Below are 13,462 nucleotides of genomic sequence, written 5' to 3' on the forward strand. Positions count from 1 at the left end.
ATACGGCTTTTTGAAACTGCTTATGAAACCTTGTATTATTTAAACAGCATTCAAAAGCTAAATTTGCATAATTACTCACTTTAGTCTCTATTTTCATAATTTTCCATTAATTAAGATGACATTTACATCATGAAAAAAAAAGTAAGAAAGGAAATTATTTTGAATTATAAGTCAATATATGAGATAAAAGCAATCGTGCCACTCAGAGGGTTAAATAAATACCAAAATTTGGTTTCTCCACACTTTTAGTATTTGCATAGTAAATCAGAGATTAGACAGGTAACATACTATTTTCGTTATCTTAATGCATCATCTTCAGTGTGGAAATTAATAGTAATACAATATTTTCAAACTGACTAAATGCTCCAATATGGAATTTTTCATACAGAAAAAAGGAAAACTAGAAAAAAAAAAAAAAAAAAAATTGCATGAAGATTTTAAGATACACCTAATTTTTAGAGATGCTTAAGCAGGACAAGTTCAAGGCTCCTTACCAACTGCAATGCTCATACTGCAAAAATACTAATAAAGAATAATTTTTCACTAAAACAATACTGCTCAAATTTTTTAAATCTTGTATATACTTTTTTTCCAGCGTATAACATGTATCTATAATTTGAGGTATATATTTTAATTTTTAGGTATATTCATCATATAACATGCACCCAATTCGTTAGGAAGAAACCTAAAAGGCATATGTGAAATGCTCTTCTTGTCTTCGGAGGTCACTTATTCGAAGATTTGTCCCAGCTTTTTGAACAATGGTATACTGAATTGACATGTGATAAGAGGAACAATATGTGTGGGGGTTAAATGCTTGAGGGAGTAAATATACCTGCAAAGAGAGTGCATTATATTCGGTACAAGTATCCAAATGAATGCTATTGTAGGATTTTGAGAAAAGGGATTATAATTTGTAGTAAGAATGCACTCCCTGAAGAATTCGCGTAATTCTGATTCAGATGTTTCCTCTTTCTGTAGTCATTTGAAGCCGTGATTTTAAGTGAACATTGAAGGTTTTAGTTAAAATACGGTTGGATCTAGAGTTCTTCTTAGTAGTAAATATAGCACCTGCCAATAAAACAACACAGTGCTGGTTTCAAATGCAAAGTCATACACTTTGCGAAAGAAAATAGAAATCATGCCACTGCAAGGATATTTGATGTTGCTGAAAGATGGAATAGATTATAATTATTTATGTTATGGTGCACTTTAAGGACACCACACACAAATTAAATTTTCCTTAAAACCTAAAAGTAAAATACATTGTGCTGTGATTTAAAATTACCGGATAACCTAGTGTTGATAACTGGTGACTCGTGTTGATTACTGGTGATGATCATGAGTAGTGATTAAATAAAACATACAATTGTTATTCCAAGAAAAGCATGACATTTATTTATCAAGAGAGTATTTCTAAATCATCAAAAATAGTACTGAAAATCTTCCCAAAAAAAAATCACCCAGGGAGAAATCAAGGAAAAAATAACGTAGGATATATATATATAATTTGATTGCACTTAGGTCAGTTAGGTCACATAGGTTAGTTTAATATTTTCACCATAATCTATTACACTTTCATAATCAAAATACTCAAATTATCTTCATAAAGGGTATTTTATAAAAACGTTTACTAGAACAAAATATTTATCCAACGTATTGCACATTAAAAAAAATCAATAAAAAAAACACAGCATTAACAAGATTCCTCGAAGGATCATCTACACTCAATTCATACAAGTGGTATTCGCTTAATTTACAACTATTGCATTGATTTAATTCTTTAATAAATATTACTTTACATCCAGTAGGAGAAGGTATTCTCAAATCTAGGGGCATTAACAATTAAATAACTTTAACAAGATATTTTTAATTCATTGACCTATAACTCATTATAAGTAACTTAAAATTTTTCCTAACATTTCCTTAGGTATATACTTAGCTGTTAAGCATTAAAACAAATTAGGTAATAATTGTTTGGGATTAGAAATTATTCACTTTTGATCCATCTACAGCTCTATAATAGTAGCAAACTATTTGATGGTTAATAAGCCTTTTCATTAAGGAAATTACACTGATACTTCCTACATAATAATTTACAAAATGCGTACAAGGAGTAAAGAAAAAAAATAATGTGACTAATTCTATGGAAATCAGATTTTTCAGAAGAAATTAAGATGAGAATTAATTAATCAGGATTTAACAAATCAGAATTTTTGTAAAGGTTTGACTTAACTGATTCGATGATTTGAAGCATGAGTCAGCCAGAAGCAGGAACAACATTAACCTTTTAACTGTCAAGTTATTTTTATGATTTGTGTGCATAAATTGTCAATTTTGTTTTATTTCAAAAATGAAATGTTTGCCTCGTAGTCAAAAAAATCAAAAAAATGCCACGCACTTTGAACTTTAACCTCTATCCTTTGAAACCTTCAGTAAAATGCTGCCATATGTTGAACTGAAGCCGAAATAAACTTCTCACGATATATATTCGGGTATAACAATACGATGCACTCAAAAAAAATTGTCCGAGTAATACTCGGGCGTGACATTTTGAAATATCAGTGCTGTGCCCGAGATTATTTCGGGCATGACAGTTAAGAGGTTAAGCCAGGAGCAGGATTAACTGAACAGAAGCCTGATGAGTAGAACCAAAGTTCTAGAGTACCGTTTTGATAACATGCAGCTCTAAAGACAGCTTCGATGACATGTAGCTTTAAGGACAACTACGATGACATGCGGCCGGCACAGGTCTACCTCAGATAATGAAGACGCTCACCAGTAAACACACCGAAGATCAAAACCTTCTCCGGACCTCTCCTGGGACAAGCGACATTCCACTGCTCACATTTCTCAGATATTGAAAAAAATTTATAAGGAGCATATTCGAAAATTAACAGACATTTAACCGCTGAATCGAAAAAGGATTTTAACTGTTAAAGACCACTGTAGCTGTAAGTTGATCGAAAAGTGAATCTTCAACCAGTTGAAGAATTTAACTAATCAGGAACATAACTATAAGCAATGATTTGAGTGGTCAAGTAGATTATAATTTTGTTTTCTTTTCTTCACATTTCACGGATATAATGTCCAAAGGACTTTCACAACCACTTGGGTGAACGGCCCCCATAAATTTGGCGAGAAGCATCTCAGACTTCCAAAAGTCGAAGACATATCTGTAGCCCTTACTTTTTCATTGTGTACATCATGCGAGAGTAAGCAAAAAGTGGCCTTCACTCTGAAATCATCCCATTTTGTTAAACAAGGTTACCATCGATGCCAATATACGTTCAAAATTGTGACAAAACCAGTTTTTACAATGACTGCCTCATGCTCTGTAAAATTTCTCCTTTTTCCCAGTCGTTGAACTAAACACAAATTTAAACATCGAGAGAAATCTCGCCGAACTGGAACACCTGTGAAGGCCGAGCTGGCAAAAATAAACTAACCCTATCAGAAATCCCCTAACTGTGTATGCAAGAGAACTTGTTAGCAACTGCGTTTTTACAGTTTCCTCCCCCATACTTTCCATACACTGCAAAATGGAAATTTCAGTTAAAAAATTTACTGTATCTTAAAATCTAATTCAGAAGTCAAACAACAAAAGTCAGCGTTATACCTACAAAATTAGAGCGTTATACCTAAAAATTCTGAATTAGTATTTATTCAGCGTGTTATTGTGTCTTAATCTTAAAATCTGTTAAAGCTAGATTCTTGAAAGTGATCTTAAATTAAGGAGCTAATTTTTCTGCTTCTAGTAGTATAAATTAATAATGGTTAAATTTAAGTAATATAAAATCAAGATTATTATGCAGAAAAGCATCCGATTCCATTGTGCGTTTCAGCGCATTTACAAGTAACGAGTGAAAAGAATGTACCAAATTTTTTGTACAAAAATCCCAATTAAAATTAAACAAATTAGAACATTTATTAAATAAAATACACATTGTGTAGCATAAATTTAGAATATTAATTTAATTTTTAATAAGTTGTAAATTAAATTGTTGTAACTAACTATAATAACACTTTAATTAAGTGAATTTGCTACACAACATTTATCGATCAGAATAACAATAATGGTGAAGATGAAACAGAAATCAATAATGATGTGCCTGAAAATATAATGGAGGACAAACATGACGAACTTTTTATATTATTCAATAATGAAAAGTTTTTATAAAAATGAAAAAGGCACAATCTTCTTTCATTTACCCCATTATCTTGCAAGTATAGTAAAAAGCATAACTATCCAGCATTCAACTAACTATAAAAATTGATTAACCGGAATATTTTGGACTTTTAGCGCCCCCAGCAAAAAACAAAAAAAAAAAAAAACTTGTAAAGGCATTGTAAAGCAATGTGTCCAAACAAAGTGATTTAGTGCCAGCACTGGATAAGTATAATTTTGCAACAAAATCAAAATGCCTTTCTCTTGGTTTTATTAGAGCCTTTATAGGAGGAAGCTTGCATTATCCAACCATTTACAAGTTACAGTTAAGTAACTCCTCCTCACCTCTATGGAAGTCTTGTAATCATACATGCCTTTTTGCTACTTTTTGCTCTACTTAGATCATGCCTCTTGTTTATGATATTACCTATGCTGAATGAACTAAACTGCTATATAATGTTAAATTAGGAAAAAAAAAAAAAAATTAAGACCATAGCTTGAATTTTTTCAAAAACTGAATTTGCACTCTCAAAGTGGCTTAACACAACAGACTCTACCTACACCTATTTTTATTTCTAAACTCCACTATTAACTGACATACTTACTCTGTGTTGTTGAACATTTTACTCTGTGTTGTTGAGCAGAGATTTGTAATAGATAAATCTAAAATGATTTAAAATTTTTTAAAAAAAATTGATTTATTTCATTTCTGAATTTTGCGTATTAACTCGTAAGCTCTGCACTATATACAGCACATAACTGAAATAAAATTTAAAATTGTTATAAGCCTGGTATTAAGATAATTTGTTTAACAACACTTTATAAATCTGCAATGAACAATGAGGCTGAAATCAAATTCCTTATATTCCATTTAGTTATTAACATTTCTTCTGTTTTTTATGAGGCTGGTGATCCAAAAGTAATATTTATATAAAACAAATAAATAAAAAATAAATACAGTATGAAGTCTGAGATCCGGACGCACAATATCTGGAATGATCTAAAATCCGGACCTCAAAGCCACCAACAACCTCCCCCCCTTAATGAAATTTTTTTGTATGCTTTATGCACACACATTTGATTCCCCCCCAATAATAAAACATGTGGAGAGTCCCAATTCTTAATTTCATTCTGGCATTAAATAAAACACCTTGTTATTGAAGAAACAGTCATTTTAGCATAAATTTGTGTGACCAATAATTTGGCTCCATAGCTGTGTATCTCCTCCCAAACCAAAACGTTCTACACAGAAACATTTTTCATTTTACACATACTAATATTTAATATTCCTGGCAGTACCCTAGCAAATCATTATTTATTATATTCTGATTTCATCACCGCATGTTGATCAACACTTCAGCAATGAATCATGCACCGATGCCTAAACAACTCTTTTTTTTTTTAATTTTTTTTTTTTTTTTTTTTAATTTTTTTAATGTTAGAAATTGACTAACAAAGAGTATGGTAACCTTTTATATTGACATTACACTTGGTGATGATTACAGATTTAAGTTAAATGTTCCAGGAAATGTTAACAAGGAAAAATTTAACAAAAGTTTCTTTCCATATGCTTATAAGGTACTTTTCCTACTCTTTCTTAACGAAACTTCGTGGTGTAGTGGTCTGCACGCTCAGAACGTAATTGAGAGGTCCGCAGTTCAATTCGTGGAGAAGGCATTGCTAATTTTTCATCTCTCTGGTTTCCAAAAAAACCTAATGTCTCTACAGTGGTGCCCAAACTAAAAGGCTCTTGAATGATGATTCTCTACACCCAGGATTTGGTGACTGGGTCCCCTAAAAACCCCAGTCGCCCTTTAAAAAAGGAAATATATAAGGTTTTTCTTCCGCCTTCTTGGCATGCCTTTGTGGTGTAGTGGTCTGCATGCTCAACGTGTATATGAGAGGTCCGCGGTTTGATTCCTGGCAAAGGCATTGCTAATTTTTCATCTTGCCTGCTTCCAAAAAAATACCTAATGTCTCTACAGTGGCACCCAAACTAAAAGAGTGTTGGATGATGATTCTCCTCACCAGGATTTGGCAATTGGGTCCCCTAAAAACCCCAGTCACCCTTTAAAGGGGGAGTATATAAGGTATTTCTCCCGCCTTCTTAACAAGCCTTCGTGGTGTAGTGGTCTGCACACTCAGCGCAGTTCGATTCCCAGTGAAGGCGTTGCTAATTTTTTATCTCTCGGACCTCCAAAAACATCCTAATGTCTCTATATGCTAGAAATAGATTTTGTTAATGACAGCCATAGGCCAGAAGATTACATTTAGTATATAAATTTAGTACTATTTGAATAAAGAATAACTAATTTATTATTTACATTAACTCAGAACTGGCACCAGAGCCCTCTGGCCACACCGGGCAGTGCAGTAAAATACCTAGCACTGGCCCTCAATTAGCCTTAAATATATGTGGAAATTTATTTATTCAAGACTCTGATAAGCCTTAAGCATATGCAAGAAATAGACATAAGTATAATAAAGAACTAAACCAATATAATTCAGGGTTAAGTGTGTCAGTGTGTGATAGAAGCAAGACAAAATTTAGCAGAACAACTTGTCTTTCATCGCCAATCTCAAGATACAGAGCAAATAATGTTAGAGGATGCTATTAAGCTAGGCTAAAATTATACTTTACTTATTCCAAGGTATTTCAGCTAATATAGCAGACTGTGGCATTCCTTAACTTTCTGATTTGATTCAGCTTATTATTTTTTGCAGTCAATTACTACAGCAATTGTATGAAAATTAAAGTTTAAACTTTCGATTACGTCGAAAAGAGTTTCTAATTCTGGAGCTGCAACAGGATCAAAAAAAGTGAATGCATGTTTCAATGTCAGTTAAACAAAATGTGAAATTGCTGAAAAAAAAAATGGATAAATGTATATCCATCTCAAAATTATGTAAAGAGTATGGCATTGGAAAGTCAACTCTATATGATATAAGAAAACAGAAAAAGAAACTTTTAAATTTTTTTTGTGGATTCTGACACTCCATTTGTAATGAACAACAGAAAACTTATTTGTTATGCTAAAAGTGACAATCACAACAAAGTGATGACTGAATGGGTAAGACAGCATTGCAGTGAGGGCATACCATTGATGGTTCCAATGCTAATGGCTCAAGCCAAAATATTTCATGAAGAAATGGACTTAAAAACTGAGTGCACATATTTGACAGGTTGGTTAACCTAGTTTAGAAACCACCATGGTATAAGGCAAATAAAAATTTCAGATGAAAAAGCTTCAGCTGATACTCAAGCTGTTGAACTATTTGCAGATGAATTCACTGAAAAACCTCTAGTTCCCCCTTTTATATATTGTGCAAATAAAAGAACATGAATGACACAAGCATTAATGACTTATTTGTTTGAAAATCCTTTCATACCTGAGGCCCAGCAACATTTGAATTCAGTTGGTTTACCTGATGATGCAAAAATTATCATTATTATAGATAACTATTTGGCTCATACATTGCTTAAAGTTTTAGTGAAAGATGATGTATCTATATTATTACTCCTCCAAAATGTATGCCCATCATTCAGCCTATGGATATCAAAATAGCGTGCATACTGAAACGTAAGTATAAAGTAGCACTGTTAAATCCATGTTAAATTTCTTGAATAATGGCAAGAATATTCAAGAATTTTAAAAATATTTTAGCATAAAATTTGCTGTGTGGAGCATCGCAAGATCAAGGTAGGATATGTCTCCAGATCATTTTTAAATTACTTGGCATAATACATGGCCAGCTACCATATTTCATGGTGAGAATGATGATATCTGCAAATTTGAAGGTTTTTGGATATCACAAGCCAAAGGTGAAATTTTCCAATTAATGGATTTTGTAAAGAAATGTAGAGAAGCAGTAATAAGATGATATAACAAAAGCTTTTCACTGCAATGACAATCATCAATCAATTAATAGACAGTGAAATCTGTAGTGTGGTTCTAGATCCAGAAAATACCACTACCAGTAGGGAATATAATAACAGAGATTATTGAAAACGTTAAATTTTCGATTGACAGGTTAGTCAGAATTCTCATTATTTAATGATTTAATACAAAAATTGAACAACTTTGTAACCAGAACAAGAAATTATAGCTGCCTACAAAAATAAATTATTAGCACAAAATACAAATAAGCTTAAACAACTTACATTGAAAGAAATGTTTAATAAAGTAAACAAATAAATAAGCTTTTTTTTTTTGTGTGTGTGTGTGAATTTTGATACTCTTTAGATCATAGATGCTTCATTATTTCATAAATCACAATTTCATATTTTTAATTTTATGATTTCCACATGCCATATTACTACATTTTAACTGATGATCTAATATCCAAAAAAATTCCAAATCTGGTACTGCCGAAGTCCCGATGAGTCTGGATCTTGGACTTAGTACTGTATTATTCATTTTTAGCATATTACAACTGCAGTGCTCGATATAAAACTAAGTAAACAGAGAACCTTTATGTATTAAAGTTACACACTGTACACTGAGGTTCAACATTTCCTGTTTGTAGCATCTTACATTATGTCATTGGTTCAACACAGAAAAAAAATTCACTAAAATTATTACATGTCATTATTTAAAAACCTGTTTACAAGTCATTGACACAAGTATTTTCAAGGATTTGTAAACATGTTTTGATTTTGCAAACATGGCTGTCATTTGCTAGACAGGTTTAATTTTCCAGTAGTGGAAAGAGGTTTGAAATACTCTCTTTCACACAACAAAATAATGAATGCTATTTGCAGCATATAATCTTAAAACTGGTGACACAGGCTGCCTCTTATGGAGGCTCTACATTTTATGTAAACCCATTTAGTTCTCTATAAATTAATTCAGTTGCCGTAAAGATGGATATAATTGCCATTTATTTCTTTTTCTCTTGCATTTTAGAAAAAATAATTAAAAACTTTGGGACCTTCCTTTTATGGAACAGCATGCGGTGGAGTATTATCAAAGGGATCCTAGTATCAAGAAATGTGTGCAATAATGTGCACAACATTATTTCAAATAACTAAGAGTGTATACCTGTACATCAAAATACTACCACGAATTACATGCAGAAGAAAGATGCAGTTGAAACTTTTGAGGCAATAATAAATGCTGAAAAGGTAGGAAAGAAAATTACTGCCTAATATTCTACGCTTTCCACACCCCAAAAAATGCAAGATAAGGAGCAAATACTTGTCTCGGTACTTCCATTTAGAAAAAATACACCCTAAAAAATAGAAGATTTGTGCAGCCTTAAAAATAAATTATTTCACTAAGGGGAGAAAAAAAAAAAAAAAAAAAAAACAGCCAACTTGTGATGTAGTTTATATATTGGCAACATTGAAAATACTAAACATACCTTTCTCGCCAGTTCTCTGCAAGAAATAGGTTACTATTTTTTTCGCAAAATTAAAAACTGTATTTGAACTGCAAGAAAAAACATAAGTTTTAATGACTGCAAATATAAATTACACTGATATTAAAATATTTTAGACAAACATTTCACAAGATTATACCACATATTACTAATATACTAAATAGTAATATTTAGCAAGATGAGCAAAATATTTTTATTAAATTTAGAAATAGCTATGGAATAGATTTCCTCCCCCCCAGATAAAGCCATAATACATTATTAGATTTCAAAAGCATGAATATTCATAACAACGTATCATCATTACTTAGTGCCAAGGAAAAAACTTTATACAATTTAAAAAATTTCTTGAAGTCCCTGAAACTTCTGGTATCATGTATATTTTTTTTAATTTATCATTCATTATTATATTCAAAGAAATACCAAGCTCCTTTAAAAATCAAATGAAAATTCTTTTACGTGTACTTTCATTTCACAATGCATTAATAAAATATAGTTAACTACTTAAAGAATGATTTAAATAATTTTTCCATTGCTATGATTACATCTTGTATTATGATCTAAATAAAACATGATAAATGAATTATTAACTATAACAAACACAGAAGATATTTATATACAAAAAGAAAAAAATGTCCAGTCTGATAACTCCTTTTGCCCAGAAAAGACACTGCTTCAATATGTTTGCATGAAGAGCTCTTTTAGCACAATCACTAAGCATCTTACTTTGAAACAAAAGATCACAAGTTACAGCCCTGTCTATGAGAAGAGCAGCTAAGAACATCGAATTTCATTGGTGCCACTTGTCACTTAACATTGTTATTAGCAACTCTGATCTGCATAAACCAACAGCAAATGCATACTCAACTACAACACAAAAACGTTATTTATCTGTTTAAGAATAAATTTTCACTACTGTATTTTAAAGAAAATTATTTATTACTTTTAAGGACATTGATCTTTTTAAAACATTATTATTCTAATCATATTTTTCTTTTACCATTGCCATTCACAGTCTACATAAATCTGTAGAAACAAAGTGCCTAAATGATATTTAATGCTATTATAGCTTTCAACAAATATGAAAAATTTCAAAATGCGTCAATATATAAATTCACGTATATCTTGGGACATTTTGAATAAAAAACTAACTTTTTGCAGGTATGCTTAGAAATACATCTACTTTAAGATGATGGTAAAACCTTTATAGATTATAACTCAACACTTCTTTCAAAAAATTTATAAAAATTATTTAAAAATAAACCATAAGAAATAGACAAATGTTTTTGGAATGAACCTAAATTTCGAAATATCAAAGAAAGAATCAAATAAGTTTAATAAAAAAGGATATTAATGAATATAAATCAAATTCAATTAACATTGAGGAGCTAAAATTTTGACAGCTAATGTTTTAAAATCTACTCATGCAATTTTTACAAAACTTGGCAATTTGGTATAATTTGAATCCTAGAATCGAAATATGGGGAAAAAATTAGCATGTCATTTCGAAAAAGTCCAATTTTGTGTCAAAATATCTACATTAGAACAATGCTATATATAAATCTAATACATATTCCGTGCTTTCGAGAGGTGAAAAACGCAAGTTGAATTTCGCCAATCAGCTAGTAGAATGGAAGATATAGAACTGTCCCATTTATTTATTTATTTATTTATTTTTTGTGTGTGTGCAGTGTGCATACATATGTATATATGAGAATATACACACACATATATAGACATACCTACGTACACACATGCATATATTTCTGAATCTGGTCCCGAGTACCAAATTTTTTACCAAGAATTGTTATGAAAAATCTTAATATTTTCCCCTTAAACTCAATCTTAAATTATGCATATGTGGAATTAGACTACAGTAAAATTTCTGCATAAGAAACTACAGTAAAATTTCTGCAGAATACATTTTTTTTCTTTTTTTTTTTTCCCAAAACTATTAAAAGGAATAATGATGAGAAGTGTCTAATAGATACTCAGTAACTAGTCTACTCAGTAATGTCTGATAGATACTCAGTAACCATATGGCAAGGTTATGTCCAACATCAAGTTCTGGAATTCTGTAATTTTTTTAAGTAAAAAAAGATCATTATATACATGGAGGGGAGGGAATATTAGAAGGATTTCACTAAACATTGTTTTATTTTTTAATGAATCATAAAATCCTTATTTAATAATTAAAATTTACATTTCAAGTTGCCTTTGATATGTAAATAATGTTTGCCGAATTACGATAAACATTGATTGTTTGAGAATCAATTTTAAAAGTAGAGAAAGTCGTCAGATTGCATCTGATAAGTAACTTTCACATTTTCATCTGAAAGAAAGAGACTAATTGTACTAATGTAGTTGCATTAATACATAAGTACTATAAATTTATGATATAAATACCTCATAATGAAATACTGATTTGTAGGCGATCCAGCACAACAATTCCTTAAAAATCTCAAGAATTCAGCAAAGAAATCTAATTCATCAGGTTGATAAGCATGTTTCGACAACATCTGTAAACCATTACCAGCAATCATGTGCATGATTTCCCAATGAGATTGCTTTAGTTCAGATCTATAAGATAATAAAAGATATTAAATTTCAAGACTGAGAAATTACCAAAAAAAAATTACTATGTTTACTTATATCATTCACAGTTTTTCAGTATTACTCTGTAATTAAAAAAAAAAAAAAAAAAAACACAAAGCCTTAATACATTCATATTTGCTATTACAGCAGACAACTAAGTAATGAAAACTGTAATTATTACTTCTTTCAACAAGAAAGCTGCCAGAGCTCACTACAACAGAGTATTATGAAGATCTTGCAAAAATACCTTTAAAATTTACCACAAAGATTACTTGTGAAAATACTGTTATAAGTGGATGAAACACACAGGATGGTGAGATTACATTGTTAAGGTAGTAGCCACTGCTAAGGTAGCTGCCACTAGAGCCTTCAAACTTAATCTTCATGTCACTTTTTGGGGTTTATCATGGATTCTTTCTCTGGACCATGTCCAGAGAAATTGTCCCATTAATTTCCAGGATTTTTACAACCCTATGACCCAAAACTGTGACTCTGACCAACTGCATATACTGCCATAGTTTATCACATAGATGAGAACTATATCAGCAAGGTGGACACATCTGAGTGTTTATAAAACAAATAATAATAGAATGAAATTTTTAAAAAAATCTGGTACCAATTGGGCAGTCTATTTGGTATGATTTTTTTAATTTACACAGAATAACAAATAACCCTGGATAATATTGACAAAGTTGTAGCGTATATTATCACTGTTGCTGCAATAGCTCATACATAAAGAAAAACACACTTTTCGGTGGAAAAAGTTTATGGCAGTATGTAATAATTACTCAGTGTACTATATATGTGTGCTCTTGATTTGCTTGTGTTTCATCTAGTATTTAAAATACAAAATATTAAATAAACCTATGCATCTTTTTTGAAATATAAATCTTCGAATAAAAAAACTTCATATACAAACTGATCTTGAAATCTCCAAAATGTAGGAAAGTTATCAAATTTAGCACCACATAATAACAGAATGCATATAGCTAACATTTTATGAACTATTCATTCGCAAAAAAAAAAAAAAATTATTTCGAAATGTTTATGTTTTAGTCAATGCAAGGCCTCCTGCGTAATTTTGAGTATCTACCATGTATATTAAGAAGTAAGAAGAAATTAAAACGCTAACATCTCAAATACATATCTGTCAATGCATCACCAAAAAATTAATCACCCAAAATGTTAATTCACACTCAAAATGGTAGTCATAAAAAACCAGACAGAAATGTCAGATGAGTAAAATTAAAGACCTTTAACCAGTTTTGACTGAAATTTAAGACTTTTAAGAACCAAAAAATCATTTCCAAAACACCTAAG

General features: G+C 30.8%; 1 protein-coding gene across 1 annotated transcript in view; it reads right to left on the reverse strand.

Moving 5' to 3' along the window:
- Positions 1 to 13,462, reverse strand: part of LOC118201113 (ataxin-10) — a 77,612-nt gene that overhangs the window by 42,091 nt on the left and 22,059 nt on the right. The window contains exons 2-3 of the mRNA XM_085819321.1: positions 11,954 to 12,127; positions 9,533 to 9,600 (exon numbers count right to left, since the gene is read on the reverse strand). Coding sequence (XP_085675447.1) covers positions 9,533 to 9,600; positions 11,954 to 12,127 — 242 coding nt within the window. The remainder of the gene's footprint in view (positions 1 to 9,532; positions 9,601 to 11,953; positions 12,128 to 13,462) is intronic.

The sequence above is a fragment of the Stegodyphus dumicola genome, chromosome 6, assembly GCF_044657685.1.
Source record: "Stegodyphus dumicola isolate Sdum_Otavi_A_Nest chromosome 6, ASM4465768v1".
Taxonomy (NCBI): domain Eukaryota; kingdom Metazoa; phylum Arthropoda; class Arachnida; order Araneae; family Eresidae; genus Stegodyphus; species Stegodyphus dumicola.